General features: G+C 37.6%; 1 protein-coding gene across 1 annotated transcript in view; it reads right to left on the bottom strand.

The window, feature by feature from the left end:
- Nucleotides 1-509: 509 nt before the first annotated feature.
- Nucleotides 510-22,915, bottom strand: part of LOC138736766 (amine sulfotransferase-like) — a 51,115-nt gene continuing 28,709 nt past the window's right edge. The window contains exons 4-7 of the mRNA XM_069886791.1: nt 16,628-16,754; nt 14,586-14,680; nt 11,646-11,817; nt 510-1,043 (exon numbers count right to left, since the gene is read on the bottom strand). Of these exons, the coding sequence (XP_069742892.1) occupies nt 925-1,043; nt 11,646-11,817; nt 14,586-14,680; nt 16,628-16,754 (513 nt within the window). The 3' untranslated portion in view covers nt 510-924. The remainder of the gene's footprint in view (nt 1,044-11,645; nt 11,818-14,585; nt 14,681-16,627; nt 16,755-22,915) is intronic.

Below are 22,915 nucleotides of genomic sequence, written 5' to 3'. Positions count from 1 at the left end.
GACCCTCAACCCTTAATACCCTCCACCACCCCACCCCCTGCCCCAGTATCCTGAAGGTCCAGGAGGAAAAGGAAACCTTGCCAGATACTGGACTTATGAACGCATGGAAAAGAGAAGTGGGGGGTGGGGGAGGGAGGCCAAAAATTTTTTTAAGGTGGGGTGAATGTGGTGGTATGTTATTACACCACTAGGTCACCAGGGGCCACCACCTGGTGACCTTGTATATATAAACCAGTCATAGCTCATTCTCATTCATTCTGGCCTAGGCTTGCACAGAGGCAAGGCCTAGCTGTAATATATTAGCCTATTAAAACTAGTGTTTTACTTGCACTCTGTCTCGTGTGACTGATGCTAGTCACCATCACTCTGGGTACTCTATTTTCCTCCTACAAGTTTTCAGGTAAATTAATTGGCTATTGTAAATCTCCCCAGTTTTAGGTTTGTGAATCGGGGTTGTTATGTCCCTTGAGTTACTTGGGAAGCATCTTAAATAATTTAGAAATGCAAGATTCAAAACACAGAAGAGACTTTTATTTATTGGTGCCTTCCACCATTTCAGGAAATGGTTTACATACACTCATATACATATACATATGCCCCACAGTGGTTCACTACAGTGAGAAGGATGTATTCTTATGCGGTTACAGAATAGTTTACATTATTCCAACTATATAACAGGGGTGGGGAGGGGGGTGGTGGAGGGCTGGAAGAATTGATGAGAATGTCAAGAAAAAAGGTGACATGAAAAATTAGTGGGAATAGATAGCTCAGTAGCTGGTGTAGACATAATGGGTTAAATGGATTCACTCTATATCACATGGAAATATATTGACTATAATATAATATGCCCTCAATCATGCATCATTATTAGTGTATATACTTCTCCACTAATTCTTGACCTCGGTCCTCTGTTGTATGGATATCCTATTTCTTGCTGTCCCAGACAAACTGGAAAGGAAAGTCTTCCATTTTTTCTTCAAATATTTTGTCAAACCTTTCTGACTGAGCCACAGTGAAATGATTTTTCCAATCTCCAATTATTCCTGAAAGGGAAGAAGAAGCATCAAATGGTTGAGAAATAAAATTGAATATAAAGGATACAACTTTTCTTTGAGCAAAAATACACTCTGAAGGCTCTTTGCTATTAAGGCATTCATGGGAAAATAAAAGGTATATAGCTCAAATGAATATATTTTATTGATTTTAGTGGCTTTTAAGTAAACAGCAATGTTTGTTGTGGTAATATCTAAGTTTTTATTAACAAGGCACACAATATGTGTTATGCATTTGATCGCACACGGTACCTCTCCAAAAAATTGAAAGGCATGGAACTTCCTGAAATTGCTGAATTGATTCAGATGAAAATGCTGTACTTAAAAATGGTTTCAAGCACTTTCAAAATACTTTAAAGCCATTATAAACTTCTACAATTAGCAAATATTGATAATGTGGATACCACAAAGAAAAATTACAGCTCTGCTGCTGGTGTAGAGATTCAGTGCTTCTCCACAGAGTCCTACTGCTCAGTTATTATGCTGATGGTACAGGTTTTAAATGGCCAGTGGAAGGGTCAAGCGGTATTTTTCTAATAATACCAGTGAACCTGTGGGGTTCCATACCCAAGATGGTGGCAATTACACCTGGCAGCAGAATACGAGGGTTTCATGCCCCTGGGAATCAGATTGGGAGAACCCCCCCATGAGAAGCAAGTCTGGAAGATGACCCTACTTGGAAGGTGTGTGGGGTGCTGGAAATGGGCTGGTGAACATTCTGATGATAAGAAGGGTTCATGAAGGACCTCGAGTATTAATGGCTTCCTGATCATATCAGAGGTTCAGAACTTGGAACTTAGGTTTACCACTAGAGCTGATAAGAGGTCATGAAGTTGTAGAGGTTACAGGAACACACAAGGCCAATCATGGACATTTGGTGTCTCTGAGTGAACAGACTCTCTTTTGCTTCTTCCTCTCTTATTGGTGAGGGGTCTGGGCTAGAGGAACCCCTTTGTGTGCCCTTCCAGCAAACAAAAGCTTACAATTTTTGTGCATTATGTACAGGACAATAAAAAAATCATGAACTTAGTCTCCCTTTAAAGATTACTATGGTATTTTTTTATAAATTATTAATAAGTCAAAGATCATTGAGGTGGATGTGATCTTGCAAAACATCAGGAACTGTGGGTTAATTTCAAATCCAAAGAATCTGGTTTAAACCAAAATCAAATATTTGTTCTTATGTTCAATTTATTTTTGCCAAATGCCTTTTATTTCTTGAAAATCAAAGTAACTATAAATGCTGAAATTCTGGAGTAAAAATAGAAAATGCTGGAGACACTGAAGATCAGATCTTTGGAAGGAGAAACAGACCTCATACATTAACTTTTTTTTCTTACCACAAATGCTGTCTGGCCTGCTAAATGTTTCTAGCATCTCCTGCTTTTAATTAGTTTTCTTCTGACTGCTCTTGGTCATTGGTTCTTGTTAAATCAGTTGGTGCTGTGCCCAATTGAAATAGCAAGACCAAATGCTGTCTCACCCAGTGTACTCTGTTAACATCAATGAACCCCTACCTCACCCCAATCTTGCAGCATGGCTGGAGCAAGGAGATGCCTCAGAATAAATGTGCATTGGCACTTAAATCCATTGGAGCAGCCCTTCTTAAAGGGGCCTTAAGTAGAAGTCTTGTTTTCTTTTCACTTCATGTGACATAAATGATTTTTTTTTCTCTAGTCGGTAGGAGAGAAGTACAGAAGACATCAAAATTTGACTGTTTCACAGGAACAGATCCTTTGAGAAAATTCCTCAAGAGGAATAGCCAAAAAAAGGTTAAGAATGGCTGCATTAGACAAGTAGAATCTTAACATAACATAACAATTACAGCACGGAAACAGGCCATTATGCCCTTCTAGTCCGCACCGAACCAAACACCCCTTTCTAATCCCACCTCCCTGCACAATGCCCATAACCCTCCATCTTCCTCTCATCCATATACCTGTCCAACCTTTTCTTAAATAATACAATTGACTCCGCCGCCACTATTTCTCCCGGAAGATCATTCCACACAGCTACCACTCTCTGAGTAAAGAAGTTCCCCCTCATGTTACCTCTAAACCTCTGCCCCTTAATTCTTAACTCATGTCCTCTTGTTTTAATCTTTCCTCCTCTTAACGGAAAGAGTCTATTCACATCCACTCTGTCTATCCCTTTCATAATCTTAAATACTTTTATCAAATCCCCTCTCAACCTTCTACGCTCCAAAAAATAAAGACCCAATCTGTCCAATCTCTCCCCATACTCCAGATGCTTAAACCCAGGCAACATTCTGGTAAACCTTCTCTGCACTCTCTCCACTCTGTTTATATCCTTCCTATAATTAGGCGACCAGAACTGCACACAGAACTCCAAATTAGGCCGCACCAACGTCTTATACAATCTCAACATCACCTCCCAACTCCTATATTCCATGCAATGATTGATAAAGGCCAGCATACTAAAAGCCTTCTTCACCACCCTATTCACGTGAGTTTCTACCTTCAGGGAATGATGTACCGTCACTCCTAAATCTTTCTGCTCTTCTGTATTCCTCAATGCTCTCCCATTTACCACATATGTCCTATTCTGATTCTTCTTACCAAAATGAAGCACCTCACACTTATCAGCATTAAATTCCATCTGCCATTTTTCAGCCCACTTTTCTAAGCAGCCCAAATCCCTCTGCAATCCTAGAAAACCTTCTTCATTATCCACTATTCCACCTATCTTAGTATCGTCTGCATATTTACTAATCCAATTCACCACCCCATCATCTAGATCATTAATGTATATAACGAACAACAATGGGCCCAATACAGATCCTTGAGGCACACCACTGGTCACCGGCCTCCAACCTGACAGACAATTATTCACTACCACTCTCTGGCCTCTCCCTTTCAGCCAATGTTTAATCCATTTGACTATCTCAAAATTTATACCTAAAGACTGCACCTTCCTAACTAACCTTCCATGTGGTACCTTATCGAAGGCCTTACTGAAGTCCATATAGACAACATCCACTGCGCTACCCTCATCCACATTCCTAGTCACCTCTTCAAAAAATTCAATCAGATTGGTCAAACATGACCTTCCTCCCACAAATCCATGTTGAGTGCTCCTGATCAGACCCTGTCTATCCAGATGTTTATAAGTACTATCTCTAAGAATTTTCTCCATTAATTTACCTACCACAGACGTCAAACTTACAGGCCGATAGTTGCCAGGCTTCCTCCTTGAACCCTTTTTAAATAACGGAACCACATGCGCAATGCGCCAATCCTCCGGCACTATCCCCATATCTAATGACATTCGAAAAATTACCGCCAGAGCCTCTGCTATTTCCTCCTTCACTTCTCTCAATGTCCTGGGGAAGATCCCGTCTGGTCCCGGAGACTTATCCACCTTTATATTCTTCAAAAGCCTTAAAACTACACCTTTTGTAATCTCTATATTCCCCATATTTACCCAATTTGCTTTTTTTATCCCACATCTCCCAATATCCTTCTCCTTAGTGAATACCGAAGAAAAGAAACTGTTCAATATCTCCCCCATTTCTCTAGGTTCCACACACAGTTTTCCACTCTGATTTTCTAAGGGACCAATTTTGTCTCTAGCTTTCCTCTTACCATTAACATATTTGTAGAACTCTTTTGGATTAGTTTTCACCCTGCTTGCCATAGTTTTCTCGTACCTTCTTTTAGCTTTCCTAATTCCTCTCTTAAGATTCCTCTTACATTCAATGTATCTTTCAAACATCTCCTTAACTCCATGCTTCTTAAATCTAATGTACGCCTCCCTTTTTCTTCGAACCAAGTTTCCAATATTCCTTGAAAACCACGGCTCTCTCAAACCTTTTGCCCCTCCTTTTAACCTAACAGGAACATAAAGCTTTTGCACTTTCAAAATCTGATCTTTAAAAGACTTCCATCTCTCTACTACATCCTGCCCATAAAACAAATTGTCCCAATCCACACCCTGCAAGTCCTTTCGCATCTCCTCAAATCTAGCTTTTCCCCAATCAAAAACCTCAATCCTTGGCCCTGATTCTAGTACTCCTGCATGCCAATATAATAGCAATGAAGCGACAATCTCCTGTCATTAACCAGTAAGATCTGGACATTAGTTTAGCATTATGCACAATGTAATTTCACACAGCTTTCCAATACATGATACATTGGAGGAGCTCAATGTAAACCACAAACAGATGGTCTCTGTTCAAAGGTGAACATACTCTGCCATTAGTAAAAACACAAAATGCTGGAGAAATCAGCTGGTCAAACAGTGTCCTTTATGTAGCAAAGGTAAAAATACAAAAGTGACATTTTGTGCTTGAGCCTGTCATCAAGGTATCTTACTTCAACCACTGTGTCTTCAGATTTTCTTGATATACTCTGCCAGTAGTTTTTTTTTACTTCTGTCATAGGTGCAGCTCAATTAGCCTGAAAATTTGATATCCTTCTCTATGACAGACAGCTTTTTTGGGGGTAGCTGCAATGAAATGAGGTGTGGCAAAGTACCATTAATGGTTTGGGAGTAAAAAGGCAACTATCATGTAGAAGAACATCGAAAAAATGTACATCCCTGGTTGCTGTAAAAATAAAATGGGAAGACAGCTTAACTGAGGCCAATGAGGGAAATCATGGATAACATTAAAACTAAAGAGGTATATATGAATTGGCTAGGAAAAGGAGCAAACATGAGGAGTGGGAGAAATACAACATTTCTATGACAAAGTGAATGTAGAGAAAATAAAAACAGACTGGCAAAGGTTCTATAGGTATGTGAATGGATGGAGAATGTTATTTTTAATTTTTTAATTTTTTTAAACTATGAACCAAATTAACCAAAATACACACAAACATTTCCCTCTTGAATATACAGTGTCATTTTCTGGATGGAGAATGGTTAAAAGAAATGCAGGTCCCTTCCATTTGGAATTAAGGGATTTGGTTCTGTCTTCACTAAGGAAGATACAAATAACATTCCTGGAATGCTGGGAATCTGAGGGATTAGCATAGAGGACAAATTGTTATCATTCATGAAATTGACAGTATTGTAAGTCATTAAATCCACAGGGCCTGATAGTCATCATCCCAGAGTACTTAAGGAGATGGCCCTAGAGACAATGGACACATATGTTTCTTTTTTCGACACTCTAGATCAGTACCTTTGCATTGGAGGGTGGACGATATAAGACCTCTGTTTAAGAAAGGACAGAGTGAAAACGGAGAATTTTAGACCTGTTGTCTGACTTCAGCAATGGGTAAATGGCTGGAGTCAATTATTAAAGGTGTCATTGCTGTACATTTGAAGAGAAGAGACAGGATGAGTCCATGTCAACATGGATTTATGAAATAAATCATTCTTGACCAAACTTCTGGAATTTTTTGAGGATTTTTGATAAGGTCTCACATAAAAAAGTGTGCAAAATCAGAGAATATGGTAATAGAGGCAACGTATTAATCTGGATCGAAAATTGGTTGGTAGGCAGCAAGTACAGAGTCTTTTTTGGAAAAGCAGGTAGTTCCTAGTGGGCTACCATAAGAATCAGTGATGAGACTCCAGCTATTTATGATTTATATTAATGATTGTCAAAAAAATTGAATGTAATATCTCTAGGTTTACAGATATCACTAAGTTAGGTAGCAGTCTGAGATGTGAGGAAGATTCCAAAAGACTACAGGATGACTTGGACAGAACTGGAGAGGGGACAAATGAATGGCAGATGCAGTATAATTAAGGATTGATGTGATGTTATCCTCTGTGATGGCAATAACAGGCAGGCAGCTTATTATTTGAATCGCGAAAAATTAGGAAAAATGGTGGCTAAAGAGATCAAGGTGTATGGAGAGAAGGCAGGAATGGGGTTACTGAGATCACATGATCATCCATGAATAAGATATAGGTGCCGACTTAGCCCTTCAAGTCCACTCTGTCATTCCATAATGAGCTTATCCATTCTCCAACTCAGCCCCTCTCCCCTATTTTCTCCCCATAACCTTTGAGGCCCTGACTGTTCAGATACTTATCAATCTCTGCCTTTAATGCATCCAACAACTTGGCCTCCACAGTTGCCTGTGGTAGCAAATATGAGAGGTTCACTGTTCTCTAGGTAAAGAAATACCTTCACATCTTAATTTTCAATCCTGAAATTGTGCCCTCTTGTCCTAGACCCCCCTCCCTTACCATGGGAAACAACTTTGTTATATCAACTCTATCTAAGCCTTTCAAAATGTTTCTATGACATTTCCCCCTCATTCTTATGAACTCTAAGGAGTACAGTCCAAGAACAGTCTAATGTTCCTCATATGCTAATCCCTTCATTCCAGGCATCATTGATGTGAATCTTCTCCGAACCATCTCCAATGTCAGCCCACTCTTTCTTAAATAAACACCTAAAACATTATCCTATACTCCAAGTGATGCCTCAGTGTGTGCCTTACAAAGCCTCAACATCACATTCCTCCTCTAATATCTTATTCCTCTAGATCCAACTGACAACATTCATCTTCTTCACCACCAGCACAACCTTGAAGTTAACCTGTAGGCTATTCTGCACGAGGACCCTCAAGTCCCTTGGTACCTCTGAATTTTGAATTTTCTCCCCATCCAAATAATAGTCTGTCCTTTTAATAAAGTGCATGACCATACATTTCCCAGCACTGTATTTCATTTGCGGCTTCTTTCCCCATTCTCCTAATCTATCTAAGCCTCTCTGCAGCCTCTCTGTTTCTTTCTAACTACCTGCCCCTCTATCTATCTTGTTTCATCTGCAAACTTAGCCACTAAGCTAGTTATTCCACAATCCAAATCATGAACATACAATGTAAAAAGAAATGGTCTCAACATCGACCCCTGTGAAACACCACTGGTAATGGGTAGCCAACCAGAATATGATCCCTTTATTTCCACTGTGTTTCCTGCTGATCGGCCAGTGCTCTAGCTATACTCACATTTTTCCTCTAATTCCATGAGGTCTCATTTTGTTAAGCAGCCTCATGTGTTGCACCTTGTCAAAGGCCTTTTGAAAATCCAAATATAAAACATCCACTACATCTCTTTTGTCAAACATGCTTGTGGTTTCATCAAAAAATTTCAGAAGGTTGGTCAGGCAAGATTTTCTCTTGAGAAAACCCAGCTGACTTTGGCCTATCTTGTCATGTACTTTCGGGTACTCCATAACCTGATCATTAACAATCAAATCCAACAACTTTCCAACTCTGATGTTAGGCTAACTGGTCTATAATTTCTTTTCTGCTGCCTCCCTACCCTTTTAAATAACAGAGTGACCTTTGCAATATTCCAGTACTCTGGAAACATGTCAGAATCTTTTGATTCTTGGAAGATCATTATGAATTCCTCAACAATCTCTATAGCTTCTTCCTTCAGAACCAAGGGTGCATTACAACTGGTCTGGGAGACTTATCTACCTTTAGACCATTCAGCTTTCCAAGCACCTTCTCTCTGGTAATCATGACTACATTCACCTCTCTTCTTTGACACCTTTGAAAGTCTGGTATACTGCTAATGTCTTCCCCAGTGAAGACTGATGCAAAATACTCATTCAGTTAATCTGCTATTTCCTTAACTCCCATTACTCCAGTGTCATTTTCATCAGTCCTATCTCTACTCTTGCCTCATTTTTATTCTTAATATACTTTAAGAAGCTTCTAGTGTCCTCTTTAATAGTATTTTCTAGCTGCCTTTCAAAGTTAATCTTTTCCTTCCTATTGACCTTTTTAGTTGCCTTCTGTAAGCTTTTAAAGGCTTCCCAGCCCTCTGTCTTCCCACTAATTTTGCTTTCTTGTATGCCCTTTCTTTTACTTTAGCTTTGACTTCTCGTGTCAGCCACAGTTTTGTCATTTTTCTATTTGAATATTTTTTTTTAATATACCCATCCTGCACCTTCCTTATTTCTTGCAGAAACTCCAACCATTACTATTCTGCTGTCCTCCCTGCTAATGTGCCTTTCCAATCAACTTTTGCCAGTTCTTCACTCTTACCTCTGTAGCCCCCTTTATTCCACTGGTACACTGACACCATCTGATTTCATTTTCTTCCTCTCAAACTGCAGGGAAAATTCTATTGTATTATGGTCACTACCTCCTCAGGGATCCCTTACCTTCAGCTCCCTTATCAATCCTGGTCCATTACACAATGCCCAGTCCAGAATTGCCATTTCCCTTTTTGGCTCAGCCATGAGCTGACCTAAAAAACCATCATTAAGGCATTTGATAAATTCCTTCTCCTGAGGGACAGCACCAACCTGGTTTTTCACATCAACCTACATATTGAAATCCTCCAAGACTATTGTAACATTATCCTTTTTGCATTCTTTCTCTATCTTGCTCTGTAGTTTGAATGCCACTTCCTGGTTACTGTTTGGAGCCCTGTCACATACCTGCCGCTCCAACAGTGGTTGTTCCATCAATGGCCACTCCGCTTGTGCCTGCTTCACATTTATTTGTTCCTGCTAATGAATCGTGATTTGATTGGTCCACTAAAGCACTGAGTCCTGTGAATGCTCCTTTTTAAGCTCTTCTCCCCCAGTCTGTTGCACCTATTTTCTATTTTTCTGTGATGCTGTGATCAGTTAGGAACTGATAGTGCATGGTGGAATATGTGTCAGTCTACCACCTTTTGTTGTTCAACAAATGTTGGCCTTACTTGGACCATGAAACATCACTGTTTTTTTCCAGTCTTTAACAGTGCAAGGTGTGGTGAATGTCTGCCAAGTTGCCTGTCTCCCCTCTGGTGAGCCTTGCTGTACTAACATTGGCTGTGCATTATCTCTACTCTTAATGACACTCCCCTTGGGTATAACTGTGTATGCACCTATTGTCTTTCATTATTGTACCATGAGTTTCTGCTATTAAAAGCCATGATTATTGTTTGACCACATTGTCTTTGTCTACTTCATCAACTGGCACTTCAACTGGAAAAGCCAAGGCTGATATTCTTCACTTGACCACCCAACCCAAAAATATTCAAACGCTGCAGGCAAGGTGATGTCCAGCCAATTCCTCTTTTTGATCCCACAGTTTTCAAAGTAACAAAAGATTGGGAAGAATAGTAGCAGTAGTTTTGGGTCAGTGTAGAGAAGACATTTTATGGAATTCCTACTGAATCAGGGCTTTGGACTTTATGCCTCATCTTTCTGGTTCAGTGAGCAATTGACTAAATATATCTTGACTGCATCCCCTATCACCTAGTCTCCGAGGATGCATCCTTTTCTCCAGATTCCTCCACTTTCAATGCATCTGTTCCTAGGATGAGGCCATCCATTCCAGGACAACTAAAATGCCCCCTCCACTGTGGTCAATAGAGCAATCTCTCACATTTTCTTCATTGCCCATCTTCACCCTCTAAAGAGAACTGGGATAGGATCCCTCTTGTCCTCAACTTTCACCCCACCACCCTCCACTTTCAGCGCATTATCTGCCATTATTTCCATCAGCTGAAAGTAGTCCGCACCACCAGACTCATCTACCCCTCTCCACCCCTTTCCACAAAAAGTACTCACTCCATGACTCCCATGTTTAATCATCTGCCCCACCACCTCTCCGTGATGGTATTTTGCCCTGCAACCTCAGGAAGTACAAAGTCTGCTATTACATCTCTTCCCTCACAGCCATCCAGGGGACTAAACTGTGCTTTCACGTGGGAAAAACATACACCTGTACCTTCTTTAACTTCATTTACTGCATTCTGTGTTCTTGGTGAGACCAAGTGGAGACAATTTCACAGCATCTACACTCTGTCTGAAATGACCATCCTGAGCTCCCAGTTGCATCCTCTTACCACAACTTTCTGTCCTGGGAGTAAGACCCAAATCATACAAAATGACAGAATCTTTTTGTCAGCCACAAATGAGCCTGCAGCTGACGTGGACTTTTTACCCCCCTCCATAAATCTTTGTCCGCGAAGCCAAGCCAAAGAGAAGTCTACATCCCAATGATATGAACGTTGAATTTTCTAATTTCAGTTAATGAATTCCTCCTTTCTTCTGTTCTTCTCCCTTTCCCCTTGCCTTGTCTCCTATGTTTTCCTGTTCCTACTCTGCCCACCCCCCCCCCCACCCATTCTCACTCCCTTTCCTCTTTGATTCCATTTCCTAACATCTGCATTTTCACACTGGATTCTTCCACTCTGCCCCCCCCCCCCCCCACCTCACCCTTCAATTCCATCTGGTCTCTCTTTATATCACCATCCTCATCTTCTCTTCATATCAGATTCAAGCACTGGCAGCCTCTGTTTACTAATCATCCACTCCACCCTGCATGGTTCGTCTTCCTCCCTTTGACCCCTATGTTTTTCTTGTCTCTCTCTCTCCCTTTGGTAGCTAACAATCTTCTTCCTCATGCCATCACCTCTCCCCTGTTCACCAATCCCAGTCCTCTTTACACTACCATCCCTTCACTACATTCTCAGTCCTGATGAAGGGTGCTGGCCCAAAACATCGAACATTCTTTTTCTCCCATAGATGCTGCTTGACCTGGTGTGTTCTTCCAGCAGGTTATATTTAGCTTCAGAACCCAGCATCTGCAATCTCCTGTGTGTCTCTAGATGAACAGAACTTATTCCAGGTAAGACAATGAAATCTATAAACATTACCTTTTCTGAGAAATGTCCCATTTGGGTTTTTGTTTGGAATATGTTTGTAATTAGCCATCGGATTTGCTAGCATGGCTTTGAAACTGCACTCTTCCACCACCATCTCAAGTTTATCTTCATCTAACTTTTTCCCAAGAAAGTCACAAAGTTTTTGTGTTGAGGTTCTGAAATCCTTTAAAATGCAAACATGAGTAACTTAGTAAAACATGACACTGTGGTTGAAGTAAAATCACAATGCTGGAGAAATTCAGCACATTGGTGTACTTTATAGAGCAAAGATAAGGGCTCAAGCCCAAAATGTTGGTTATGTATCTTTATCTTTACAATTTCAAGCATACTGTTTTACTTGCTGAGTTTCTCTCGCATTGTGTTTTTACGATAAGTAATTTGGTTATAAATTAACCTTTGAAGAGTAAGAGAAGTAATTTCAATGATGTTGATAAATGCATTTACTATATTCTTAACATAATGTAGTTTTAACATTGTGGTTAGTGCAACACTGTTACAGTGACAGCAATTGGGACGCGGGTTCAAATCCGGGTCTGTAAGAGTTTGTATGTTCTTCCCATGTCCGCATGGGTTTCCTCCGGGTGCTCCAATTTCCTCCCACCATTCAAAGCACACCGTGGGTTGTAGGTCATTTGGGTGTAATTGGGTGGCATGAGCTTGTGGTCAGAAAGGGCCTGTTACCATGCTGTATGTCTAAATTAAAAAAAAATAAAACACATACATTTCCTTCACATCTGCTCTCACTCCTCTCTAAAAAGTACAGAGATTGGGTTCACCTGGTCCTTACCTTCTTATCTTCTAACTTCCAAATCCAGCACATTATTCTTTGCTCGTTCCAGCCCCAACAGGATCACACCTGCAGTCAGATCTTCCCCCCCCCCCGCTCCCACACTTTCTACAAAGACCACTCTCTAGTCTGCTCTTTCCTATCCCTCAGGTTTCCCTGACCCTTGGCTCTTTCCCCTGAAGCTGAAGGAGATGGAACAATTACCTCTCCCCATTCAAGGACAAAACAATCCTTCAAGATGTGGCAGAGATTCATGTGCACCATCTTTAATCTGGTCTATTTTATATTGTGCTCGTGATATGGCATCCTCCATTATTGGTGAGACCAAGATAGACTAGGCAGCCATTTAATGGAGCACCTCCTGCTGTCTACAACATCCATCCTGAACTTCTGTCATTTCAATTCCCCTTTCCATTCCCACACCAATCTGCTAGCCCTCAACCTTCTCCACTGCAATGGTGAGGCCAAATGAAAACTTGGGAAAATAACCTTGCATTCCACTTGGGTAGCCTACATTCCAATGACATGAACATTGAATTTTCCAATTTCAGGAAGCCCATTCTCCCTGTATACCTTTCTATCAGTTCACCCAGGTTCTCTCTCCATTTTCCACCTTTTTCATTTCCTGGCCATCATTCTCTCTTCATCTGATTTCACCTGTTGCTTCTCAGCCTGTCTCACCTCTCCTTCTCTCTTCTATATCTTCCCTCTATACTCCCAGTAGTGATGCAATACTTGACCTGAAACATTAACCATCCTTTGCCACCATGGATGCTGCATGGCTTGTTGAGTTTTTCCAGCAGTTTATTTTCTGCTCAAGATTCCAATATCTGCTGACACTCTACCTTCAAGTGGTGAGCTTATTATAAGAGAAATATGTGCTCCAAGTGAGGTCTCACCAATGCTTTCTAGAGTCTCACCATCATATTTCAGCTCTTGTATGCTATTCCTCTAGAAATGAATGCCAACATTGCATTTGCCTTCTTCACCACCATCTTAACCTAGAGGACAACATTTAGGGTATCCTGCACGAGGACTCCTAAGTCCCTTTGCAACTTGGAATTTTGAATTTTTTCCCCATCTAAATAATAGTCTGCCCATCTATTTCTTCTACACTTTCCAACATTGTCTTTCATCTGCCTTCTCTTTGCCCATTCTCCTAATCTGTCCAAGTCTCTCTGTAGCCTTTCAGCATATCTAACTATGATCACTTGCCTGTTAGTCTGTCCCTTCCTCTTTCCTGTCAGAGATTGACAGATATTTCATTAGTCAGTGCCTCAAAGGTTGTGAGGAGCAAGCGAGGGAATGGGGCTGAGCGAGTGGATGGATCAGCTCATGATTAGTATGGTAGACCAGAATTGATGGGCCAATGGGCCTACTTCCGAACTTATATCTCTGGATCTTGTGATTATGTACTGTAGGTGGGAGGGTAGAAGAGAAAAAAAAAGAGAAGTAAGTGAATGGAGAAGGAAGGGAAGGAGATGGGGAGCTGGAGAAATGGAGACATAGGAATAGGGAAAGAGGGAGACTCAGAGGGAAGGAGGGTTTAACGGAAAATGAAAAAGACAATGTTAATGCAGTCTGGTTGGAGAGTGCCCAGGCAGAATTTTAGATGCTATTTCTACAATTTATGGACAGCTTTAGTTTGGCAGTGCATGAGGTCACAGATTGGGAATTGGCCTGGGAATGGTGGGTGGAATTAAAATTAAAATCTGATATTATTTTCCCTTTGGACCATTTCTCTCTGCTTAGACTACATTTTTTTCACTCAAATATTGTCATTTCTCCTAAAGGTATGCCAATTTTAATTTGTTCTAGATATCCCTAGTCCTTTTTGAGTTGCATTCACCCATCTGGAAACTATTTCTTCATGGTGGGTGGCTTGCAGAGATAGAGAAGCTTTGGAATACAGTGGACAAGGCATTCATCTCATTATGCCAAGCCTTTCATCTGCTTCAGTGGCAAAAGTATTTACTTTCTGAATCCAGTTGATTTTGTGGTTAAGACGTTGATATTAGGAGACTCAACAATATCAAAGCTATGTGGATAGCTTCTTTCTTGTGCAAGATGGTTTTTGCCTGGCATATCTGTGGTCCCAATTATATCTGCTTTACCAGAAATATGAGCAGAGCTCTTCCAATTACCTGCTGTAGTTCCTCATAGGTTAGAAAGAGGAAGTCAAATTCATCTTTATGTTTGTACCACTCACGAACGTGATCAAACCAAGAGCCAATTAGCACTGTTGGAGGAAATATAAACATCATTTCAAAAGACATACAATGCAAAACTCGGCCAATTTTTCCCTTCACTGTCAGATGTAAATCTCCTCTTTGTCATCCAAAGAGTGCAATATGCCTCAGATGGTCTTAAATTTTATAAACTTGATAACTGGATGATAGACAAAAACCTAAAACTCTTATCTTCAGTATTTTGAAATCCATGTGTGTTTTGCATTTTGTTAATACCACTTGCATCAGGGATCCTGTCACAAGTTGTGTACTCTGCATAGTAAAGAATGGCTCAACTACAATAGCTAATTAACCTTTCATAATGGATGCACAAGAGGCACATAGATTATAGAGATAGGGTCTTAGAGATAATGGAATTGTAAATAAGAATTAGAAAAATGAGACATTGGCTAACCAATATACAAAGTGTAAATTACCATTTGCTTAGCAATACTTCAGTTGACCTTAGGTGAACAGAGATTAGAGTGTAGAAGACTAGTCAGGAATACAATTTAGAGGCGAACAGAGATTAGAGTGTAGAAGAGTAGTTAGAAATACAATTTAGAGGCAGTCTAGGCATCAATAGGTTTCAGCAGCAGGTTGGCTGATACAGAAGAATAGCTGGGCAATGTTATAGAGGTGGAAATTGTAGACATGTAGTCAAGCACATTTAACTGTGTACTCAGAATCAGCCTCTTGCTTTTTCTCTTACCAGGATGAAGTATGTTTACTGGGGAGAAAAAAAATCTTTGTGACGAGGACAGAGAAAAAGAGTTCTCTGTTCCATTATTTAATTGGATGAAATTTTCTATCCACAAGGAGCTTGATATTGGACAAGCAATCTATAACTTAAAACCAAAGCGGTTGAGTATCAAAAGATTAGTGGATGGTAACATGGAGCTGGGATAATCATCATGAAGTTAAAAAGGAAAGTCTGCAGATGTTTTGATTGCAGTGCAATTACATTTTTGAATAATGTCACTGAGAAACATTGTGGTTGGGAAGTAAAGGAGGACTAAGGATGTATGTTTTGGGGACATTAAATGTAATGTTACAATGGGGGCGTCATTGGGTACAATATTCAAATGCATATAAAAATAGATGTTTTCTTAATTCAATAAAATGACCTCAAATATAAGCCACCTTAAAAATTGCATGTGAAGTATTTTAGAAGTCTTATTCAAGTTTTAAAATGTATTTATGGATTCAACATCTACATCCCTCCAGATTCTCTCCATTTCTGTTTTTTGCCATCTTGCCCTTCCTGATTAAATTGATTTTGTGGAATACTACTTCGGCTACAACTGGAGTTTTGTATCCAATACTAGGTATCAGATTTTAGGGAAAAGGTGAAGCATGCAGGAATATTTTAAAATATCAAATGTAGACCAATGCTGATATACTTATCTTCTTATAAGCATCATTAAAACACTTGTAGTAACCTAGTATAAGCCAATGAATTATGTAATGTTGCAAATATCAAAAAGCTGATGTGTGCTAAAATTAGATACGTTTCAGTTAATCAAACCAAAACTAATTCTTTAATTCTATGATTATTACAAGCTTGTCCATACATGATAAGAATTTGAATATGTTCACCAGATAAAGTGCAACTGGCAAGATCCAACTAAAGTTGGAAACAGTGGATGAAAAAGGGTAACAACTGAAGAAACTCACAAACTCAATAATGGATGTTTTTTATTGTTTGATTAAGCTTGAAATCTTAGAGGGAGGAACGTTCCTCATCATGTGAGAAAGGTGCTTTCAAACTGCTTTCATTCCTCTAACTGGCACTGTGGCTGTAAGAGAGGCACTTTTCATATTAAGGAAGAAAGTGGCACTCTGGAGAGGAATGGCAGGAACTAGAAACTGATTCACTCAAATAAACTAAATGTCAAAATATGCTAAAATTATAACATGTATGGAAAGTCATTTACTGGATCATAAATGAGCCTTACCTTTCCCATCAATAAACTTCTCCAGAAAATCTTCAAAACTTGAGGTTGACTCGAGTAAAGTGAGATAATTTTGAAAGTAATACAAAGACACAAAAACATCCTTTGGATTTCGAGCCACATAAATAACCTAAACGTAAAATGTGGGATAGTTGAATTATTAGACAGGATCTTTTTCTATATTATTAGAAATTGATGGTTTGAAAAGTTATTTATTGAAGAAGATTGATGCCTTAGAGAATCAAAGTCGGAGAAATAATGCTAAAATTGTTGGTATTCCAGAAGATTTTGAAGGTCCGGACCTGGTTCAGTTTTTCCAGAATTGGATTCCTGATGTTTTGGGAAGAGCATATTTTCCAAATAGTCTGGAACTGGACAGAGCTCACTGAGCAATAAGAAGGAAACCACTTCCTGGTCAAGATCTACATTCTATTTTGATTAAATGTTTGCATTACCAAGACAGAGAGTTGATTTTAAGACTTGGTGTTCAAAATGCGAGAAATATTCAGGGCCCTTTAGTGGTTAAAAATAATAGAGAAGGTGTGGGGGTGGGGGTTGCAAGCGAGAGAGAAAAGGACATGTGGCTGGCCATTGGAATCTCAGATGGAGAGAGAGAGACACACAGCTGAAACAGTGTCAGCCAGGAGAAGCTGGTTGGAACTGAAGCAGAAGCTCCAGAGTGACAGATGGCTGGAAGTGCTATCTGTCTGATGTTTCTCTTGGAATAAGTGAAAGAGAAAGGAACTCTGTGATAGGCTGAAAGAAAGAGGTTATCATCTGAAGAACCCCGATGGAGCAAGTTTCATCACCAAGACATTGAGGTGACTAATAGTGGTATCTCAGTTGTGGAAATCCTGGAACAACACATCTCTATCTGCAAACCTACAAGAATCTTCCTGAGTGGTAAACATTGACTTTTTGAGCACCAAAGTCTGGTGAACATTATACATGTTAAATTATGTGCACCGTATAAGAATTGCCTGCAACCAGAAAACTTTGAAGAATGAGAAGTGAGATGGAACTGTGAACCAAAGAACTTTTCTTAAATTTACACATACATTATATACACATGCGCTTAGAATTAGAAGGGGGTTAAGTTGGGTAGTTAAGTTAATAGTGATTAAAGTTAAAGTTTGATTCTGTTTCATGTTTAAAGATAAAGTGCCAGTTGATGAAGTAGACAAAGACGATGTGGTCAAACAATAATCATGGCTTTTATTAGCAGAAACTCATGGTACAATAATGAAAGACAATAGGTGCATATAGAGTTATTTCCAAGGGAAGTGTCCTTAACAGTAGAGATAATGCACAGCCAATGTTAGTACAGCAAGACCCACCAGAGTGGAGACAGGAAGCTTGGCAGACATTCACCACAAAAGATAATTAAAAACAACTTTTGTTTAACTACTTGTGGTGAATATCTATTGCTGCTGGGTTTTGGGGTCCTTTGGGATCATAACACAACATATGGCTGAGGTTAGTAAATTGGAGAAGGAGATTGAGATTTTGGAAAAGGATTTACAATGAAATTCTACGGAAGTTAAGAAAGTACGTTTAGTTAATATAAAATTATGGTATAATTCATTACAAACATATAAATTTGACAAATTATTACAGAGAACTAAACAGCGATATTGTGAGTTGGGTGAGAGACCTCATAAAGTTTTAGCTTGGCAGTTAAAAACAGAGCAAGCTTATAGAACAATAATGCTATTAGACATGATTCAATGATTACATATAAACCTCAGGAAAGTAATGATGAGTTTTGTAAATTTTGTGAAAAATTGTATACTTCAGAAGTTTTGAATGAAGCTAAAAGTGATAATTTTTTTGTCTGTTTTAGTTTTACCTTCTTTGAAGGATAAGGATATCAATGATTTAGATGCTTCCTTTACTGTTAAAGAAGTGATGGGAGCACTTCAGTCTATGCCTAATGGGAAGTCTAATGGGTTTTAATTCTGAATTTTAGAAAGAATTTCAAAACTTATTAATTCTTTTATTGATGGATGTATTGAAACAGGTATTTTTTTTTCTGGATTCCTTTTCCAAAGCAATTACTATTATTAAAAGCAGGATCTTATAGACATTTTTCCTTATTGAATGTAATTATAAAATTGTTGCCAAGGTTCAAGATAATAGATTAGCTCAATATTTACCAGATTTAATCCATGTAGATCAAGCAGGTTTTTATTAAAAATCAATATTCAGCAGATAATATTGTAAAGTTGATTTCTTTAATTAATATTTCTTGGGATCAGTCTGACCAACCAATGGTAATTTATCATGAAGGCCTTTGAGAGAGTTGAATGGAGTTTATTTATTTGAAGTTTTGTAGAAATTTAATTTTGGACCTTTTTTTATTGGTTGGATTATGGCTTTATATAGAAGACCTACTGCTAGAGTTGTGACAAATGGACAGATATCTTCACCTTTTATGTTATCCAGATTGACTAGACAATGTTGTCCTTTGTCACCAGCTCTAGTTGCATTCGTTATTGAACCTTTGGCTCAGATGATTAAACAAAACAGTAATATTAAAGGTATTAAGGTGAAAGCTGATGAATATAAAATTTGTTTGCAGATGACATTTTGATATATTTAACACAACCTTTAAGATCTTTGGGGAGTCTGTATGATAGATTGGAGCAGTATAGTGAAGTATCGGGTTATAAAATTAACTGGGAAAAGAGTGAAATTATTCCTTTAGCTGGAATGGATTATTCACTCTATAGGCATATTGTCAAGTTTAAGTGGCCAGATCAGATTAAGTATTTAGGTATATCGATAGGCAGTAATTATAATTATTTATATTAATTGAATTACCTACCACTGTCTAAAATTAAATACGATTTGAATTGGTGGAAAGATTTTAAAAGAAGAAAAAAGAAATTGATTGTTTTCATAGAGAGGTTTCCTTTGCATTTTGTTGCTTTTTTCTTATTTTTTCAAACTTTAGATAACAAAAACATAACCTACAGTATAGAAATAATCAAAGAAAATTTTGCATTAACACCCATCCCACCCTCCCACCCCTACAGCCAACTCTCTTAAGGGGAGCAAAAAAAATTAGATTATATATATAAAAAGAAAATATTATAAATGTTAATAACATTTCAAAGTATATCTAAATGCATATATTTCAAATACAGAGACTACTTACTAACAAAAGAAGAAGAATTATCATATAAATTATAAGTAATTTTTTCCATAACAATACATGCTTTCAATTCATTATGCCAACATGATGTATTAATCTCAGTATCATCTTTCCAAGTACTAGCAGCACACTTACACGCTACTGAAAACACCAAACGTACAAAAGCAATTTGAATTTTATCCAATGCCATTCCCCTTAACGAATACATATTTCCCAACAAAAAAATTGTTGGATCTAACAATAATATAAAATTATATAATTTCTCCAAAACTACTTTAATTCCTTGCCAAAATGATTGAACTTTAACACAATTCCAAACAGCATGTAGAAAAGTTCCAATACATGAGCCACATCTAAAACAAGAATCCAAATTACTAAACCCATTTTAAAAAAACTTTTCCGGGGTCAAATATAATTGATATAAAAAATTATAATTAACAATTCCATATTTAATTACGTTATCCTGATACATATTTGCCCAATCATCTTTGGGAAAAATGAATACTAAATCACTCTCCCATTTAAGTTTAGATTTCTCCCAATCTGTCTTATCCATACTATCTTGTAACAAATTATACATAACTGAAATATAACCCTTTTTCGGTATAGAGGAAATCAAAGATTCAAATCTCGACAAAGTAGGTAAAATCATCTCTCTACCATAATTATCTTTTATCAAAGCTCTAAGTTGATAATATGCAAACAAAGAATTTACAGGTATATCAAATCTTTCTCTCAATTGATTAAAAGAAAGAAATTGCCCCTCTACAAAACAATCTTGTACTGTCTTCATACCTTTAGAATCTAAAATCTTTAAATGATTATTAAACATTGAAAAAGGAATAAGCTGATTGTTATACAATGGAGTTAAAATTGATAATTTATCTTTTGACCCTAACACCCTGTTTTTTAAAATCCAGATCTTTAACAAATGTTTCAATATCGGCAGATCATATTGTAGTAACAAAATCAAATTCCAATGAAATATAAATTCATGTATTTCAACCCTAGATATACACGCCATCTCCACTTTAACCCAGCTGGGAAGCTGATCTAAATCCATCAATCTACTTATAAACTTCAACTGGGCCGCTTCATAATAGTTTTGAAAATGTGGTAATTGTAGTCTGCCCAATGTATACTTCCATGAAAGTCTCTGCAACGCCACTCGAGCTAATTTACCTTTCCATAAAAACTCTTGCACTGCTTTATTCAAATCTTGAAAAAAGCCCTTAGAAAGTAAACAAGGTAGTGTCTGAAAAAAATGTTGAATTCGAGGAACAATATTCATTTTAATACAATTAACCCGACCAATCAAAGTTAATGGAAAATCTTTCCACTTAATCAAATATGGTTTAATCCATAATTATAATTATAGATACATAATTTAATTGATATAATGATTGATAATTCATATCCATAAACACACCTAAATATTTAATTTTACTTGTCCACCTTAATTTTGTAATTGTTTTAACTTCAGAATAAACCCCCACTCCAACTGGTAAAATTTCACTTTTATCCCAATTAACTTTATATCCCAATAGTTCTCCAAATTTCAGTAAACACTCTTGCAACTGTTTCAGTGACTGTTTCGGTTCTGTCAAATATAGCAACACATCGTCCTCAAATAAGTTAATTTTATATTCTTCATTCTTAACCTTCATCCCTTTAATTTCTTCAGTATGTCTAATAGCCTGAGCTAACAGTTCAATAACCAACACAAATAAGGCTGGTGACAACGGGCAGCCCTGTTGAGTTGAATGAGTCAATTTAAATGGTAAAGAAATCTGTCCATTTGTCACCACCCTAGCAATCGGGTTCATATATAAAGCCTTAACCCAACCAATAAAAGAAGGGCCAAATTTAAATTTCTCTAACACTTTAAATAAAAAATCCCACTCAACCCTATCAAAAGTCTTTTCTGCATCTAATGCAAACACCATAGGATGGTTAGGTTGCTTTCGATATGCGTTGACCAAAGTAATAAATCAAAATATATTATCTGATGCATTTCTATTCTTAATAAAACATGTTTGATCAATATGTACCAATTTAGGTAAATATTTAGCAAGTCTATCAGCTAATACTTTTGCTAAAATTTTATAATCTACATTTAATAAAGAAATAGGTCTATATGAAGACATTTTTAATAGATCTCTAGCTTTTGTTGGAATGACAGTTATTAAAGCACTTGAAAATGATTCTGATAACTTTTGATCTTCAGTAACTTGATTCAACACTTCTCCAAATACATTAGAAAGATCATCATAAAAAAAATTTATAAAATTCCATAGGGAATCCATCATCCCCTGGGAACTTTCCATTAGGCATTTCCTGAATAGCTTCCTTAATTTCAAAATCTATAAATGAAGATTCCAATTCCTGAACCTCATTTCCATCTAATACTGGTAACTTTAATTTAGATAAGTAAGAGTCAATAGAACCATTATCCTGTTTTCCCTTAGAAGTATAGAATTTTAAATAAAATGAATAAAACTGGTCATTAATTTCCTGAGGTTTATGTAATTTTTGAATTCTTCTTAACAGCATTAATAATCCGAGATGTCTGTTCATCTTTCAATTGCCAAGCAAGTACCTTATGAGCTCTTTCCCCCAACTCATAATAACGTTGTTTAGATCGATTAATTAAGTGCTCAAATTGGTAAGTTTGTAAAGTATTATAACATAATTTCAACCTCGCTAATGCAACTTTTTTTTATCTTCTGTCACATCTTTTTGAAAATCTTTCTCTAACTCAGCAATCTTATTTTCTAATTCTAAATTTTCTGCCATATATTGATTCTTAACTTTCATAGAATAACTAATAATCTGCCCCCTCAAATAAGCTTTTAAAGTATCCCATATTACAAAATGACTATCTACAGACTTAACATTCTTGGTCAAAAATAAAGAGATATGTTCTTTAACAAAAGTAACAAACTCTGTTTTTTTCAATAACATTGCATTAAATCTCCATCTAAATGATGGACGTACTACCTCAGAACTTTCACAAGAAAAAATTAATAATGAATGATCTGATATAACTCTACTTTTATATTCAGCTTTTAATACTCTACCTTGTAAATGTGATGATACCAAAAATAAATCAATTCTAGAAAACAAATCATGTT

The sequence above is a fragment of the Narcine bancroftii genome, chromosome 6, assembly GCF_036971445.1.
Source record: "Narcine bancroftii isolate sNarBan1 chromosome 6, sNarBan1.hap1, whole genome shotgun sequence".
NCBI classification, from domain to species: Eukaryota; Metazoa; Chordata; class Chondrichthyes; order Torpediniformes; family Narcinidae; genus Narcine; species Narcine bancroftii.
Note: the sequence above shows the minus strand (reverse complement) of the source record. Positions and strands in the feature narration are given on the sequence as shown.